General features: G+C 35.0%; 1 protein-coding gene across 3 annotated transcripts in view; it reads left to right on the top strand.

Moving 5' to 3' along the window:
• The window catches only part of LOC110028501 (uncharacterized aarF domain-containing protein kinase 1), a 114,144-nt gene that overhangs the window by 15,657 nt on the left and 79,474 nt on the right, over nt 1-19,013 (top strand). For all 3 annotated transcript variants that reach the window (XM_020730371.1, XM_020730370.1, XM_020730372.1), the window contains exon 5: nt 811-904. In XM_020730371.1, the coding sequence (XP_020586030.1) occupies nt 811-904 (94 nt within the window). The remainder of the gene's footprint in view (nt 1-810; nt 905-19,013) is intronic.

Genomic DNA, 19,013 nt, shown 5'->3' with positions numbered 1-19,013 from the left:
GGCGGGATAGAGCAAAAAGGGACTTGCTACTCTGGGCAGGCAATGACAACTAAATCACACATGATGAAGCACAACTATGCTGTCTGAACACTTTTCTATTTATGCACTGTATTTTGTTCCTTGCTTGCTACTCCTTTTTTTAACATTTAATGTATGACTCTTTCTTATATAGAAAAACTTTCAGTCCGGACTCCGAACGTAGCTCTACGTGCTGACTCCCAGTAATATATAGCCATGTGTGCTATATCAGACCCACCTAAAAAATATTAAAGTGAAACCACAGACTCCTCAATAACCCAAAAATAATCCAGAAATAACCTCCGCAGTGGGGTTTTCTTCAATAACTCTGAAATAACACCGCGGAGGTTTTTTCTGGGTTATTGAATTTGTAATATATGGTTTCTCTTCAATAACCCATAAATAACCTTCGAGGTGTTATTTCGGGGTCATTGAAGTGGAACCGCAAATGTTATTTCGAGATTATTTTTTGGTTATTGAAGTGAGATATATGAGTTATTCTTCAATAACTCAGAAATAACCTCCGCGGTTCCACTCCTTGAAATAACCTTTGCGATGTAGCACAGGTTACGACATATTATTGGTGTCCGCACGTAGAGCTATGTTCGGCGGCATACAATACTTTTTCTTGTTTATTTAAACCAAATTTCTGCATAGTATTTTCTTATGTCTGTGAGATGGTCTATAATGTTTCTTTTCTTTGTTGGATAGAAACCCACATAATGTGAAAAGCTTTGGAGCATTTCGTTTTTGAGATTTACATCACCTTTTATTTATTTGTTAACTTTTCAGATTTTGTTCATTTGATGAAAATCCAATTGCTGCTGCATCAATTGCTCAAGTACACCGCGGAACTTTGAGTAATAATCAAGAAATTGCAATCAAGGTTAGCATCTTCTAATTTTAATTATGAGCGTTATTCTCAACTACCGGACTCATTCATTTGGTCAATATGATGTTAGTAATGTCAGGCATAACGTCATTTTTGTAATTTGGGTTTCATTGGTTGCTTATTGAGGGTAGAGATTGAAGGGAATCTTGGGTTGCTTACATGCTGATCAGAAATGTTATTCCGCAGTAGTCCCATAATTTTGAAAAGGTGCACCTTTTTGCTGTTTAAGTTTCAACGAATTACAAAATGCCATAATCTTTAGCTTTATTTCGTAGAATTTTTTTTAATTTTCGTGCTTTACTATATGCGGATGTTTGCATTTGTGTCTATGTGGCACTAGTCGAAGTGCAGTGCGGGGTTGGGGTTAGCATTTGCTTTTATTGGTTCTGTAAAACTTGCAGTTTATATGAGAGATTAGTTTTGGTTGATTTTTCTTGGAGCTTGATCATGTAATAAATAAAGAACTGCCTAAAATTTTTATCCATTATTTGCAGACTTCGTATTCTTGGGTTGATTTCCATTTGCTCAAGCTCTTATAATTAATTAATTACCCTTCCAATTATACGAGAACTCTTATTTATGCCTGGTTGCAAAGCTTGACATTAAATTTTATGTTATTTCTTCTTATATGGCTCAATTAACTACGATTCATTGAAGTAGATTATTGTTATCGTGCTTGAAGGGGTTGGCGGAGGTGTAATGAAAAGCTTGATCAAAATTCTTAAATTTGAATGAGAAAATAAATGATGTATATGAATGCTTCCACATGCTTATTGAAAATTTGAACCGCCTTCTTATTGTGAGACGCTTCTATGCATGGGATGCTTGCACCATCGCTTTGATTGTTTTGTTATTTGTCACTTTGTTGATATGATAAATATTTAAATAGTTATTGATAAGAACATACCATATTTGTATACGTGTTTTAGATGATGCTCCTGTAATAATTATATTGTTTATTCACCCTAAAATATATGATGTCATGCTTCAATTCATGTTCATGCAATTGAGGTTATTTCCGAAAGTTATGATTGAATTTTTTTTCATGCTCTTAACTGTAATGAAATATTTATGATCATGCTATAGTGAAAAGTGAGTAAAGGTTATTACATCGACGCCTGAGTGTAGTGCTAAATAAGCAAGAGTTCCCACATTATAGTTGGATGCGGACAAAAAAGTTGGTTCATGTCACGATCTACCATGGGACTTGAAATTAACCAAGACGGGTACAGACGGTCAGACAGTGTGAATTAAATTTTTTCATATTTATTTTCTGTAACAAACTATTAACAAATAAAAAATCACTAATCAAATTAAATTAAAACAATATATTTATCAATAAATGAAACTATGCATTTATTGAGATATTTGATAGAGAAGTATAGAGAGAATAAGGAGGATCAATATGTGATTTTTTTTATTTAGACAAAGCTTACGATATATTTCCAATAGTGTAGAGTTCTAGAGAAGAAATGTGTTGATATGACTTATGTTCAAGCCATTAAAGATCTGTATACTAGAGTTGTTATATGTTTTTGATCAGGAGGAGGATTGACCAAGTAATATTCTATTTCAGTTGGATTGCATCAAAGATAGACTTTAAGTCCATATCTCTTTGCTTTTGTCATGGATGCTCTTACTGGACATTTATAGGAGGATGTACCTTGGTGTATGCTTTTCGCTGATAATATCCTTCTTAGGGATAAGATTTGAGAAAAAGTTTAGGAAAAACTTGAATTATGTAGGTTTACATTTGAGTCTAAAGGCCTTCGTTTGAGTAGAATTAAAATTGAATAAATGAAATGTAATTTTAGTAGTAGCTCTAGTGATAGAGTTGTAACTATAGGTGATCAAATCAATAAAAGGTGTGAAATGCATCTTGGGTCTATTATTTAAGGTCTGTTTGGCGCAGTTGTAGCTTCTCAGCTTTTCAGCTGTAGCTGCGCTGCCCCAGGAAGCTGCTGCGGGGAAACAACTGTGGTAAAGCTGACCGTCTATTTGGTGCAGCTGTGTGAAACCAACTATCAGGCAGCTGTTTAAGGAAAAATGACCATACTACCCTGTTGTGGCATTTGCAAACAACTCATATGGTTGCTTGAAAATTATAGAAAATTGGGAAGGAAATTGAGAATCAGAAGCTCATATTCTCCTTTGTTCCATTAAAAAACATATACACCAATAAGTTCTTTATTAGGGACCCACGGAAGCAACTGTTAAGCAAAGAACCACTCTTTTTTCTACCTTCCACATGAAGACGCTTAAAACAGCTCCATGAATTAACAAGAAATTGTAGAATCAGAATCTTGAATTCATTTTAATATCTCAAGCAGCAAATCCAATAAACAACTCCCTACAACTGCATCATGGAATAAGAAGTGCTTGTTTGTCTACCAATATCTCAAATCTGCATTGTACATCCATTTTGCAGAGTAGAAAATAAATGAATATATCAGAAAATAACAGAAAATTGAATTCAAATATGCATTGTATATTCATTTCGCAGAGCTTACATCCAGAAAATAGCTTACATCAATTGCATCTATGTAACACATAATACCTTTAATTAGCCAAACATTCCTGCATTACGCTCATTTGCGAGAAATACGCATAATAAGATTCAAGTTTGGCCAAATTTACAACAGAGCTAATGGGAAATACCAAGAATTTTGAGGGGTCAGGACACGGAAGTGTTCAGGTGCTGGACAAGTCAATACATAGAAATTGTCTGGTCATGTAAGAAATCTAAAACATTTATAATAAAGATCAAAGTTTAGATTATAGATAAATAATTGTCTGACAATTCAATTGCATCTATGTAACACATAATACCTTTGATTAGCCAAACATTCCTGGATTACGTTCATTTGCGACAAATACGCCTAAGAATCCATGTTTGGCCAAAATTACAACAGAGCTAATGGGAAATACCAAGCATTTGGAGGGGTCATGACACAGAAGTGTTTAGGTGTTGGACATGTAAATACATAGAAATTGTCTGGTCATGAAAGAAATATAAAACATTTATAATAAAGATCAAAGTTTAGATTATATATAAATAATTGTCTGAGAATTCAATTGCATCTATGTAACACATAATACCTTAAATTAGTCAAACATTCCTGCATTATGTTCATTTGCGAGAAATACGCCTAATAATCCATGTTTGGCCAAAATTACAACAGAACTGATGGGAAATGCCAAACAATTGGAGGGATCAGGGCATGGAAGTGTTTAGGTGTTGGACAAGTAAATACATAGAAATTGTCGGGTCATGTAGGAAATCTAAAACATTTATAATAAAGAACAAAGTTTAGATTATAGATAAATAATTGTCTGAGAATTCAATTGCATCTATGTAACATAATTCCTTTGCAGGGTGAAGCAGTTAATCTAAACACTTAAAGGGCTCCAACATCCTTTGATAGATCATATGTGAATCATCTGAAAACATAAAAGAAACCAAGACAGGCTTCAACCTTGACTAAACTGCAAGAATCTACAAGCTTTAATAGCTTGTATGGTTGCTTGAAAAATATAGAAAATTGGGAAGGAAATTGAGAATCAGAAGCTCATATTCTCCTTTGTTCCATCAAAAAACATATACACCAATAAGTTCTTTATTAGGGACCCACGGAAGCAACTGTTAAGCACAAAACCAAGAGCCTTCGAAGCTGCTTGCAAATGTATTAGAAATGGGTGTTATGTATTTAAATCCACATCCTAATTTCATTTCACATCTCTTCTTGATTTTAAAAAGGAAGAATTCAAAGCATCAATCAAAATAGCATGGAAGGGCAATTACCATGGTATTTTTAAAGTGATATAAAAGATTGCTGTAGCATAAGTGTAAAAAGTAAAGTTTAGGTGTTAGATATGCAAATACATTGGAATTGGGTGGCATTTATGTTAAAACAAGAGATATTCTAATAAGACCAGCTTATACGATATAGAATTATCACCTATACTTGAAAAAGGAAACATAGAGAAGTAACCAAGCAATTGAAGTGAATAAAAAATTGAATACAGTAAGTTCAAGATTCAAAGCAATGCAAATAGAAACTCTCCATTCAGATCAGTACATAAAGTAAGCTTTGTTCTGTAAAGAAAATAAAAATGAATTACATGCCAGAGGTTCAGCAATTAAATGACGTTATGAATCTCCGATGCATTACCCCTAATCACCGCCAGCCGAAGCTCCAGAAGGCCGATATACCCGTCTGTTTTTATAATCAGGATTTTGAAATCCTTTTTTATTCATTTTATAGAAAACGAGGTATGTTTTGAAGCCAGTCCCTCTTATCTTTCCACCATCTGTTTTTATGATCTAGTAACTATGTAAACCTGAGTGCCAAATGGATCTTGCAAATGCTAGTGTATAGTAATTGCTTGTGAAAATTGGGACATTTGCATCAAACCCACCCAATTCATGTGTTTCTACAATTATAACACCTAAACTTCACATTATACATTTATACAATGTCCCCATTGGGTTCTAGTTTAGTTCTAAAAGATGAAATGCACCTTTTCATGCATAGATAGATAAAGTTCTATAAAGATAATAGTCAAAACTTACATGTCAGATATGTAAATACATAAGCATTGTGTGATATGCATGTAAATCTTCCAAAATACAAACACAAATTAACATAAACCAAAGTGCTGAGAACAGGTAAGCCCAAATCGCAAACAAAAATCTGATGATGGTCAACAGGTAAGCCCAAATCGCAAAAAAAAAAATTCCATCGTTCTTTGTGAAGGTCAACTTCTTCTATTATATGAAACCTTATCAACAAAATTAAATCTTTTATAACCAATCTAAACTGAATTGGATGATAAAAACAATCATTAAGCAGAGATCAAAAGGTTGAAAATGGGAGAAATTAAAGGACTGGAAAAAGTTAAAGGGTTCAAAAAAAGCTTTTCTTTATCCATAAACAAACCAGAGACCTCGAACACTTTGTCTGCTAGAATTTTACAGTATAAGAAAAATTACAGAAAATTAAAGCACATAGTACTGTAAGATGTAAAAACTGGAATAATTCAAGGTGTATTTCAGCTGCAGCAAAAACCAAAGTTAAAATAAATATACCACCTTACCTATGCATAAACTTTAATTTGAACATAAATATACCACCTTACCTATGCATGAGAAGGTGTATTCTCTTAACTCGAACATAATTTGAACCTTTTATACTCATAAAAAATCTAGCAAATTCTCTTAACTCGAAACATATTTCATCATCAGTCGGCGATTTCGATGGACGGACAGAAATGACTCACTGCTTCCATGGCTGGGAATTTTGACATGGCTTCCATGGATCAAACAACTAGAAGAGAATTTGTTTCTATCATTGTCTACATTCTAGCACAAAATAACTCACTGCAATATATAGATGAACACTTCCAACACAATTGCATTAAAGGAAAATTAACAATGTGCTTAAAGATAATGCCATAAACACAATTGCATTATAGAAAAATAACTTTGTGTTTAAAAAAATAACCTTTTAAAAAATAAACACAACCCAAGAATTGTTAATCTTTTATAAAATTCACATTTGCCATATAATAAAATCATGCATGACACATTCTCCATTCAATGATTAACAAGATGTAAAACAGGCTATAAAAACATCGTAAATCTTCAATCATCCGGCTACTATCGTATCAGTAATACGTTCCCTCAAAGTTGCCATCTCGCTTGCACCTTCCCCGTCAGCTAAACATGTTGTGGATGCGTCATTGTCATTCTGTGCCAATGACTGCCCAAGACGATATTCATAGGCTTCGGCAGGTACATGTTCTTGATCCTCCTCCGCCAAATGAAATTCAATATCGCTACGAGAACGATGTCTTCAAATGTAGTTGTGAAGAGCCATCGTAGCAACCACAATTCGTAGCAACCACAATTTGTACCTGCTTGGAAAACATGTAAGGAGGCATATCGCGGAGTATCACCCATTTTTTCTTCCACACATCAAAACTTCTCTCGATGACACCACGCAATGATGAATGACGTTTATTGAACACTTCTTTCCTGCCTCGTGTAACGTTACTTGCACGTTCAAAGTCTGGTATGTGATACCGTGTATCAGGATATGGTTTTAGATACCCCCGTTATAATGGGTATTAAGCATCGACCAAGTAATACTTGCCTGATAAATACTAGAATTAATCTTGAGAATAAAACAAACTATTTTATGCGCTTATGTTCGAACATACCTCTTGGTGGATGTGGAAAGTTGTTAATCGCATTCTGCGTTGCAGATCTAAAAATCCGACTACCGTGTGCGCTCCCCTCCCAACCAGCCATTACAAAAGTAAAAGGAAAGTGAAACACATGTTAAAGTCGCAAACAACCATGACATTTTGGGTAGGGCTACCACAACGCCCAATAAATGCAACTTTCTCATTATTCGTGATTCTTACATCAACATGTGTTCCGTCAATTGCGCCGATACAGTCCTGATTAGGTGAATGATATGTAAAAAAACCGTTACATTGTCAAAAAAAAAAAACTGCTTTCAAGACATTACCTTGAAAAAGGACATATAACGCACATCATGGGATATCTCTGCGGGTGTCCGCTCGAAATTAGGGTCTGATGGTTTGACGACAAGTGCAGACAGACTTACATGTGCGTTCAATCCGATTGAGAAATACCTGCTAATTGTCTCGGATGTCTCGGAGGAGTGCTGAAAACGCTCCATCACCCCTCGCATGGATTCATTTTGAGATAGAATGTACAGTGTTATTAAGAGCACCTCACGTGAAGTCGTTCTATTTGAACCATGAAGTCCATGAGCGCCTACAAGTTCCTCAAGAAGATCAAGGAATACTACCTGGCTTATTCGGAACATATTACTAAATTTTGTTGGATGACCTACTAACAACTCCCCAACCCATTTATCACCGATATATGGAGATGTCATGCAGGGCGACCGATCAATGTATGTAGTGTAATACTCATAGATCAAGCACATGACAGTAATCAACATTCCTCTCCGCCTTCTCCTGCGTGCATCCATGTTAACAGATATTTGTCGTCTTCTACTAGCATCCATATAGTTTGGTATCTTTCAATCTAATCCCTATACATTAATGAATTATTTAAATAAAGCATCTTGATAAATATGAAAAAAAAAACATTAACATATACGTGTGTGAATACTAAAGGATTGACATCAAAACGAAAATACCCTAAATAATTAAAATGCATTATAAAGTACTACAATAATAACAGCTATTTAAAGTACTACAATAAACAAAATGCATTGTAAATTAGTACAATAATGACGTAGAGTTAAAGTACTACAATAAACAAAATGCATTATAAATGTTCATGACATCAAAAGGATTGAATATCTCAAATGTTAAGGCGATCATAAAAACGCCGAACATAGGACAATCTGCGGTTAGCTGGCATCTTCACAAAGATAGCTCTACGAATCGGGTCTTCTATTAATTCTGTTGCAAAGAGATACAATTCGTCATCCTCAAAAATTTCTGGTGACTCGCTTAAAATTTCAAGTGCCTCCTCTACAGTTGTTGAATTAGAAACCTGATATTCTGCTTTGTAAGTAGATACCAATTGGGACAGTTCCTTTCTAAGAAAACTAGCACCAGATTTTCTTATATTCTCAACCCTCAACTTCTTTGAAGGGAAATTAATCTCATATTCGTTATACTCCGGACTGGGGACTTCAGTGAAATTAGCAGAATCTGCAGGGCTTCCAAGATTGACAGCATTGCCAGCAGACCCAGCCTCGCTTGGGCAATAGGCATAGTTTCCAGTAGCGACCGCCCCTCCAAACCTTCGGTCGAGCTTTTCTCTATCTCAGACTCAATTCCAGTAATCTTAAATTTCTTTGCAGTAAGAACCACCTAAAATGAAATAAAAAAAATTCATTTAGAAAACATAGAGAGTAAAAATTAACAAAATATTAAAATAACACTCACCGCAAGTCTTTCAATCCACCACTCTGGTGCAGCAACTGTTCGTTTAACTAGATCCCAACCTAATCCCGTTGAGCCTCGTTTTAAGTCCTTCCAAATCTTCCAATCTTTCTTAAGTTGATCCCACTTATTCTTCAACTGCATTCTGTTCTCTCTTCCTGTAAGTTTTTTAAATTTTTTTATAATATTTTGCCACCCTTCTTTATTGAAGAAAGTAGTTGGTCTGTTTCCGATATCAATTTTATTGAGGCAAAGATCGCAAAATATTATTTTCATTTTTTTTTCCCATATAGCCGGTGGGGCAAACTCCTTGGACTTATTAGTCATTTGTTTTTACTACAACAAAACATTTAAATGTAACAATACTTAAAAAAAAATCTCAAAAAGGTATATTAAAAAAAAACCTATATGATGCCAAAATAATCAATGCCAAAATAGATGCCAAAATAATCATAAAATTGAACAAACAAAACTTGGTTCCTTAGCGTGAGATAGAAAGCCTACTTAAACCCAGCTCCTCAAACTATATAAAACAATGATACCCGTCACATATAATAACTTCATATTGTGTTTTCATAAAAATAATAAGGATTAATAACATGGTCTATTTATTCGGATAGTTAGATTGTTTTAAAACAACGATAAGGAGATAAGGAAGTTGCAAAAATGAGAATAACAAGTCTAATGCTGAATTTTAAAATTAGCACGTCCAACAATAGATTTTTCATATTTTAAGCTTCCATTAAGCTACCACATACAATTTTTGTACACAATTGTGCATGTATTATGATTCATCCATATCATGAAAGTTGATTATATGGCCCTTGAAATTAAAAACATTAACAATTGACATAAAAGAGCATTCAATTATGATAGTATATGCCTTCAATTGATAAAACCATATTGCATAATCATCTGAACTAAGGGAACATATTTCAATTAGAAAGAAGTGCTCTCACATATATTTCATCACCAAATTTTAACAAATTGTTACAACATATTTCATGCTTCTAAAGAATCAATCAAACTGTATAAAAAAAAAATTTCGGACGGAGAGAAACGAAACAATGTAAGTGATTTATCACCTGCCTGCGACTTCTTGCAATGGAGATCCGAAGCAGTCGGCCAAGAAGAGGAAAGGAGAAGGCAGTCGGAGAAAGAGGAAGGCGATCGGGAAGCTCGGTCGCGTGATTGGCGAAGAGGAACCGGCGAAGAGGAGGAAAGGAGCGATCGGGAGAAGCGGAAGGCAGTCGGAGGAAGAGGATCGCGATCGGGAAGCTCGGTCGTGTGGTCGGCGAAGATGAGGAAATGAGTTATCGGGAGAAGCGGAAGGCAGTGGGCGATTGGGAAGCTCTGTCGCGTGGTCGACGAAGAGGAAAAGACGTCGGCGAAGAGAATCGGCGTCGGCGAAGAGGAAGAAAGTGGCGACGCGATCGGGAAGCTCGTCGCGTGATCGGCGAAGAGGAGGAATGTCCGCGGGAGCTCGTCATGTGGTCGGCGAAGAGGAGGAATGTCCGCGGGGGGGATTAGGGCAACCGGGTAAATGAGGCGTTCGAAAGCTGGGAAGCGGGATCGTATATGCATTCAGCTGCTTTCGCTCAAAAGTGCGGGACGCCGCTCTTCCAAAGCCGCCCCAAACAAGCGAATAAAATGTTCGGATGCCGCGCAGCAGGCAAAACGCCGCGCCAAACAGACCCTTAAAGTGTTGGTGATATAGATGACGATATTAGTAGAATTCAAATTGATTGGTTGAAGTGGAGAAATGCTTCAGGACTATTATGTGATTGAAAAGGTTCGTTGAGATTGAAAACACATTAAAAAAAAAAATTATAAGATGGCGGTGAAACCTGCAATGCTCTATGACGCAAAATATTGTCCTTTAAAACCAAAGCATAAAATAAAGTTAATTGTTGCTGAGATGAGAATGCTTAGGTGGATGAGCGGCTTGACACTTAGAGATAAAATGCAAAATGAATATATCCGTGATAGAGTTAGCAACTTTAATGGCAGATCAGATTAGATAGAGTCGTCTTAAATGGCTTGATCACATTAAACGTCGACCATTTGATGATCTGATTAGGCGAGCAGATGTTTTAGATTTGTCTTGTGTTAAGAAAGATTGAGGTAGACCTGAAAAGAGTTGCCAATATTGTATTAAACATGATATTAATCTATTAAAATTAAATGAAAATATGACCTCAATAGGACGCAATGGACAAAAAGGATTCATGTAGCTGACTCCACTTAGTAGGATTGTTGTACTGGTTGTCCGCGTCTTTATAAACATTTTTCATTCTATCGCTCATTTTTTAATCACTTCATTAAACTTGAAATGTTAATTCAAAATAACAATAAACTTAAACAAAACTAGTGAATACTTATCTCATAAACTACAGTGAAAAAAGAAAAAAAAAAAGCTATATGCATGTCAGTTAGTTTTTAATAAATAATTTATGCTATTCAAATAATCTTATCATATCAATAACATATAAATATCATTATATATTTGTACAACAATCACTGGAGACCGTCTAAAAATTGTGCAATTTAATGTACTTCAATATCAATATTCTTTTCCTTTTACTTGCACAGACATATTAGCGTTCCTTCGCTACTACCATAAATGTGTGACTCTATTATAGTCAATCATGTACATACAAACAATCAATGTAAACATATTATTAATGTGTTTATCACATTCAATTCAATATACTATATATAACATACACTAATGCATAATAGTAAGTAGCTATATATATTCATATCAGTGTGACCAATAAAGAAAAAAACATACATCAAAATAAAGCTTGTATAAATATTATTATCCATTAATGCATAATAGTGGAGAAGAGACTAAATATTATCATAGATTAAAAGTATGAGTACCCACCTTGGTGTCAATTAATTTGTTATTTAATTTGCCTTGACATCGACTCCTTTAAAATTGGATGCTTAAACATGATTATTTATATTGAAAAATTTTAATTAGCAATTTATTTATTTATTTACTTTAGGAAATACTATTTAAATTCATTAATTAAATTATAATATAAGCCTAAAATTTTCCTTACCCAAGTTTGAGCACTCAGTCTCCCTCTTTTAGCTTGCACACTTCACCTCCTTTAATTCCACTCCAAATATGAAATTCTAACAAAAAATCCTAAATAATAAAACTTTTTATTAATATTACAATATATATATATATATATTTATATATATATATTCAACTAAATAAATTATTAATTTTACGTTTTTATAAACTTGGTCGAGCTAAATCATGCTCGCAAACCCTTCTGCCTTCCTCACACGAGGGCTTCCTTTTTCTCATTCGAGCACTAAGATCCCTCCTCTAGTTACAGCTTGGCTCGGTTCCAATGCCTCAGTTTGATTCTTTCTCCCTTTGCTCGCAATGGCCGTGCAACCTCCTCTCCTTTTTCGCACAAGGCTCAATCATTTCCTTCAATTAGTCGCACGAAGTCGGCGCTGGTGCCGACACGGCCTCTTTCTCCTCTGCTCAACATCGATGCCGCAACTATTGCTCTTCTCCTCCTTCGCACGCATGCCTAGTCTCCTCTACACGCACAAAAGATCATTCCCGTCGTCTTCCTTCACCACAGACAAACTGCTCGTTTCAATAGGTAAGTCGTTCGACAATTTATAGGGCAAAATTTCACCCTTTTGGCTTCCCAACGCTTTTCTCTTTATCTACCCCTCTTCATCTTCCTGAGTGTTCGATTACTCTCCCTTCTTTGACTGCCTGACTCCTTGCTTCCTCTCCTTCGGTTTCCTCATTTCATCTCCCCGGTTTACTGAAACAGGACTTCATAGTGTATGAAACTAATATTTTGATATGATTTTGGAATGTTTGTACTCTCATAGGTAAATTAATGAAATTAATAGATATTATGATTCATATCGGTTTCCTCATTTCATCTCCCCGGTTTACTGAAACAGGACTTCATAGTGTATGAAACTAATATTTTGATATGATTTTGGAATGTATGTACTCTCATAGGTAAATTAATGAAATTAATAGATATTATGATTCATACGAAGATAAATATCTTATGCATTTAGAAAACTAAATGGTTAGGATTTAATGCAATTGAGATCGATGACTTAGGTTTTAAATGTCGATTTTTAGGTAGAAGTCTTATGATAATTGATGTAGGTGTAATTATAAATAAGAGTTTGAAAATTTTGAAAAATAATGCTGTAAAAATTAATAAAATTGATGAAATAGTTATAACCCTAAACATTATTGTTGATACTAAGATTTTTTAATTTTATAAGTGTTTATGCTCTTCAAACAGGTTTAGTTATATATTTAAAAGAAAAAGTTTGGAATGACCTAAAAAAATTAATGCAAATGATGCCTCTTGAAAAATGAATTTTTATTGGAGGAGATTTAAATTGACATTTTAATAGAGTGATAGAAGATTTTAGAAATCTTCATGGAGGCTTCAATTTTGAAGTGGTTGATGAAGAAAGTAGAGTCATGTTAAGAATGGATCTAATAAAACACAAATTAACTATTTTTTATGAGAAAAAAGAGATTGTCGAGATTGTAAAGATTGTAAGGTCATTTTAAGTGAAAATTTTAGTACTTAACATTGGTTGTTAATTTTAAATTTTAAGATGAAGGGTTGTGAGACAAAATAATATAATGAAACATTGTCATAGAATTAGACGGGGTCACTTAATATACAATTAATTTCTTTTTAATAGTAAATTTCAATATCTTTAGATTTATAATGTTCATGAGGAAACTAATGCTATGTCGGATAAAGTAACAAACACTATTAAACAAATGACAAAATGTGTATTTGGAGAATAAAACAGGAAAAAATTTTATAAATAAATTAGTTGGTGGTGGAATGATAATTTGCAAGAAATTATAAAATGTAATAATTTTTGTTGTAAAAATTGGTTTAAATATAAAAACTTAGATATTTGGGAAAAATATAAGGTAGTCCGTATATAGTCTAAGACAACAATTTGTGATACGAAGAATTTTGATTTTAGTGATTTTTATAATGGATTAGATACTAAAGAGATTGAAAGATATATGCAGGGGTTGAATCGTCTTCTTAATTGCCCCTTACATCTAATATGGAAGGGGCTAGGGCAACGGAGAGCAAGTTGATATTTCAGGAGGGGCAAAAGATCTGCCTTTTCATATAAGTAAAAAATATGAATTTGAGGGGGCACAACTGCCTCTCTCTGAATCCTACGTGGGTCTGCCCATGGATATATGTATAAAGTAACAAAATAGAGATACGGAAAGTAAAGATTTAATTCAAGTAAAATGTAATAATAATAAAAATAAAAAAAAATATTTTTATTCGATGATGAAATTCAATGTAGGTGCATGAGATATTGTGATATACTTTTTAATGAAGATTTTAAAAATATGATCTATTTTAGTGATCATAATTTCATTAATAATAATAATTTTTTTTAATTTTAAGTCGTATTAGTAAAAAAAAAATTGAGGCTTTAAAGAAAATTAAGTGTGGAAAATCAGTAGGATCTGATGGTATTCCAATAGAAGTGTGAAAATGTTTAGGAGATTGGCTTATTAAAATTTTTAATATTAGTTTAGAAACTAAAAAGGTGTCTAAGGAGAGAAGGAAGAGGAATAAATGGATGCACAAGGGTGTACAAATTATAGAGGAATTAAGTTAATGTGTCATGCATTAAAATTATGGTAGAGAATTATTGGACACAAGTTGAGACGTGATACAAATATTTCTCAAAATCAATTTAGGTTTATGTCGAATGAGTCTACTATGGAAGCTATACTTTTAATAAGAGGTTTGATGGAGAAATACAGAGAGACTAAGTATGATCTACGTATGTTTTTTTGTTGATTAGAAAAAGCTTATGATAAAGTTCTAATAGAAGTTTTTGGGAGAGTTCTTTAAAGAAAATGTTGATATGATTTGTGTTCAAGTTATTAAAGATATGTGTATTAGAGTTGTTACTTGTGTTCGAACGGAAGGAGGATTGACCAAATATTTTCCAATTTAAGTTGTATTACATCGGGGATCGACTTTAGCCCCATATCTTTCTGTTTTAGTTTTGTATGCTTTTACTGGACATTTGTAGGAGGGTGTACCTTGGTGTATGCTTTTCACTGATGTACCCTATGTGTGTTCGAACGGAGGGAGGTTTGACAAAATATTTTCCTATTTCATTTTTAATACGTCATGGATCGGCTTTAGCCCTATATCTTTTTGCTTTAGTTATGTATTCTTTTAGTGGACATTTATAGGAGGATGTATCCTAGTATATGCTTTTCACTAATGATATCTTTCTTGTGGACAAGATTAGAGATATAGTTCAAGAAAAACTTGAATATGAAGGTCAACTACAGACTTTTGTTTGAGTAGATCTAAAACTGAATATATGGAGTATAATTTTAGTAGTAGTAGATCTAGTGACAGGGTTATAAAAATAGGTGATCAAATTATTAAAATGAGTGAACGTTTTAGATAACTTGGGTCTTTTGTTCAAAGTGATGGTGATATAAATGAGAATGTTATTAGTAGAATTGAAGTTATGAAGTTATGTGGTTGAAGTAGGGGAATGCCGCAGGCCTATTGTGTGATAAAAAAATATCACTTAAACTTAAAGGAAAATTTTATAAGATGGCGGTGAGGCCTGCAATGTTTTATGACACAAAATGTTGGCCTATAAAAGAGAAACATAAAACTTAGTTAAATGTTGCTGAGATGAGAATGCTTAGGTGGATGAGTGACTTTACACATAGATACACTGTGAAACAAATATATCCGTGAAAGGGTTTGTGTAGCTCCAGTGTTTGGCATTATTTGATTGAGTCGTCTTAGATGATTTGGTTATATTTTAAACGTCGACCAATTGATGATCCTATTAGGAGAGTAGATATTTTAGATTCGACTTATGTTAGGAAAGGTAGCGGTAAACCTAGAAAGACTTGGATATGCTGTATAAAAAATGATCTTAATTTATTATAATTAAATGAATATCAATATGGCACAATGAAGAAAGAGGATTCATGTAGCCGACCCCACTTAGTTGTATAAATGCTTATTGTTGTTGTTGTTGTATTCTTTTGACGGAATAACTAATTTCTATGATATTTTTTTTGGTACATATGTGATGCATACTACTTTTTATTTTCTTTGAGTTATTGTGGTTTGGAATTGTGATATACCTACTGTATTAAATTTTTCCTAATATGTGAGAATTTTGATGAAGAGTGTCTCGAAACCAGTGAGACCACTCAAAAGTTCTTGCTGCTAAAGGGGACGACAATACATTTTTCCTAATATGTGAGAATTTTGATGTTGGAGCCAAGGAGGAGCTGGTTCAAACCCTAAGGAAACACCAAGACGTTTTTGTCTAGTCAGCCTTGGAGATGCTGGTCATACTAATCGATGTAGTCTGCCACTGACTTAACGTTAGCCTTTTTGTTTGATCGATGAAGCAGAAGATGAGGCCATTGGGTATGACTCTACTTAGAACGATCCGTAGGAGGTATAGAAGTCGAAGGATATTGGCTACATCCGGAAGGTGCAGCATCTGACCTGGGTCTCCAATGTGGCGATGGTGCAAAAAACCAATAAAAAGTGAAGGATGTGTGTGGAATTCACTAACTTAAACTTCGCTTACTCGAAGGACAATTACCCATTGCCAAGGATTGACTCTCTGGTGGATTCAATGATCAGACATTTGATAAGCTTCCTGGACGCTTTTTCCGATTACCACCAGATCAAAAGGCATCCCATGGATGCTAAAAATACTGGTTTTATTAATAGCGAGGGTGTGCGTTACTTTAATGTAATGCCTTTTGGGCTTAAGAATGTAGGAGTTCCTTACTAGCGCCTCTTGGATATAACATTTTCTAGTCAAAAGAGTAAAAATATTGAAATATCTGTGGATGATGTGTTTTTCAAGAGTCATTTGATTGAACAACACATTAATGACTTAAACGAGACTTTCCAAACCCTAACATGAGATAAAACTCATTAAAATGCCCATTATGAGCCTCAACTGACAAGTTTCTTGGCTATCTCCTAAAGCCTGAAAGCATAAGAGATAATCCTGAAAAAGTGAAAACATTAATTGATATGCCATCCCCTCGAAACATCAAGGAGGTTCAGAAGTAATCGGTCGAATAGCAGGTATAACTTGTTTCATCTCTAAGTCGGGTGACAATTGTGCAACATTCTTTAAAATGCTAAGGAAAATTAAGTGCTTCCAGTGGTCGGAAGAGTGCAAACAAGCATTACGGAAATTGAAAGACTTTTTGACAACGTTGCCGCTCCTTAAAAGTTGCAAGCCAGACGAATAACTAATACTGTACTAGGAGTGGGACTTGTGGCCATCAACTTATTACTCATCCGAGAGGAGTTGGGAAAACAATTCTCATTTTACTACACTAGCCGAGTGCTCCAGGGCGCGGAACTCAGGTACTCAATCATGGAAAATCTAACATTTGCTTTGGTTGTTTCAGTTCGCAGACTCCGGCTGTACTTCCAGGCACATTAGATCCGGGTTATCACCTATCTCCCTCCCATGGCTGTACTCACTTGGTCGGAGCAATCCAGTTGATTTCTCAAATGGGTTGTGGAGCTGCACGAATTAAACCTCTTCTACATCCCTCGGACGACGATCAAAGATCAAGCGGTAGCAGATTTCTTGACAGATTTTTGTGAACCATGCGAGCTAAATAGAGGAACCTCTGACGATCGATAGACTTAGGTGCTACATACCGATGCAACTTTAAATCAAGCGGGCATAAGACTCGGACTTGCTTTGAGTAGTCCAATCGGGGTGCACGTCTACCACTCGGTAGCGATGGAGTTCGAAGTCACTAATAATCAGTTGGAGTATGAAGCTATAATCATCAGATTTCGTCTTGCCTACAAAATGGGTGTCGAGAACCTCATCCCAAGACTTTACTCACTTGGTTGACTTCTCAAATTGGCCGTGGGGCTGAGCAAATTCAACCTCTCTTACTTTCTCGGAACAACAATCAAAGCTCAGGAGATAGTTGATTTTTTGGCGGATATTCCCAAACCATGCGAGCCGAATAGGTGGAGTTTTAAACTCTAATTGCTGGATTGCGTCTCGCTTACGAAATGGGCTCCGAGAACCTTCTTGTGATGTCAGACTCATAGTTGGTCGTGGTCTAGGTAAACGAAGAATTCGAAGCTATGAATGAGATGATGGTTAAATATTTAAGCAAGACAAAAGTGAAGATTGGGAAGTTTGCCAGCTTTAAGATCGAGCGCATCGGTCGGGAGGAGAGTTAAGTAGCTGACTTCCTCTCTAAGTGTATTCAGTTGGAGGGGAGGAATGCCTCAGAAGCTGATCCGACCGACCATCGAAGAACCAAAAATAATGGAGGTGGAGACAATAGGAGTGAAGATTTGGTGGAGACTGACATCCTTTACGTGGAGACTGAAAAAATCTCTGTAGAAATTACCAATATGAGGATATTGAAATTTAAAGCAACACAATATCTGATGATCGAAGGAAAGCTTTTACGAAAATGAGCTATGTTTCTCTACTTGAGGTGTTTAAAGCAAAATGTGGTGGAAGACATTCGTTGAGAAGTGCACTCCGTGATTGCAGATCTATCATGAATGGAAGATTTTGGCACACAAAATTCAACAACAAGGCTACTTTTTGCTGATACTTCACTAGGATGAAGAAGAATTCTCCAGGAGATGCGAATAATGCAAGAATTACACTCCTTGCATCATCAGCCGACTAGCAAGCTTCAACCAATTGTCAGCCTGTGTCCATTCGCCATTTGGGGACTCAACATCCTTTGGCCATTTCCGCTGTCCAAGGGCTAGCAAAAATTTCTCCTAGTTTCTTTGGACTACTATTTTAAATTGATTGAAGCCAAAGCGCTTGCCCAGATCACCGTGGAGATCGTGTGGAATTTTACCTGGACGAGTCTCATTTGCCTCTACAGATTGCCACTGTCCGTCATAACCAACAACGAACACAGTTCACTGATAAAGGGGTGAAAATTTTCTGCCGTGGGAATCATTTTGAAGTTTGTCTCTATGCATTATCCTTGAACGAACGGACAAGTGAAAGCTGCTAATAAAATTATATTCTACTCACTGAGGAAGAAACTAGG

The sequence above is a fragment of the Phalaenopsis equestris genome, unplaced genomic scaffold (assembly GCF_001263595.1).
Source record: "Phalaenopsis equestris unplaced genomic scaffold, ASM126359v1 Scaffold000513, whole genome shotgun sequence".
Lineage (NCBI taxonomy): Eukaryota > Viridiplantae > Streptophyta > Magnoliopsida > Asparagales > Orchidaceae > Phalaenopsis > Phalaenopsis equestris.
The sequence above is the reverse complement of the archived record's forward strand: the minus strand, read 5'-3'. Positions and strand labels throughout refer to the sequence as shown.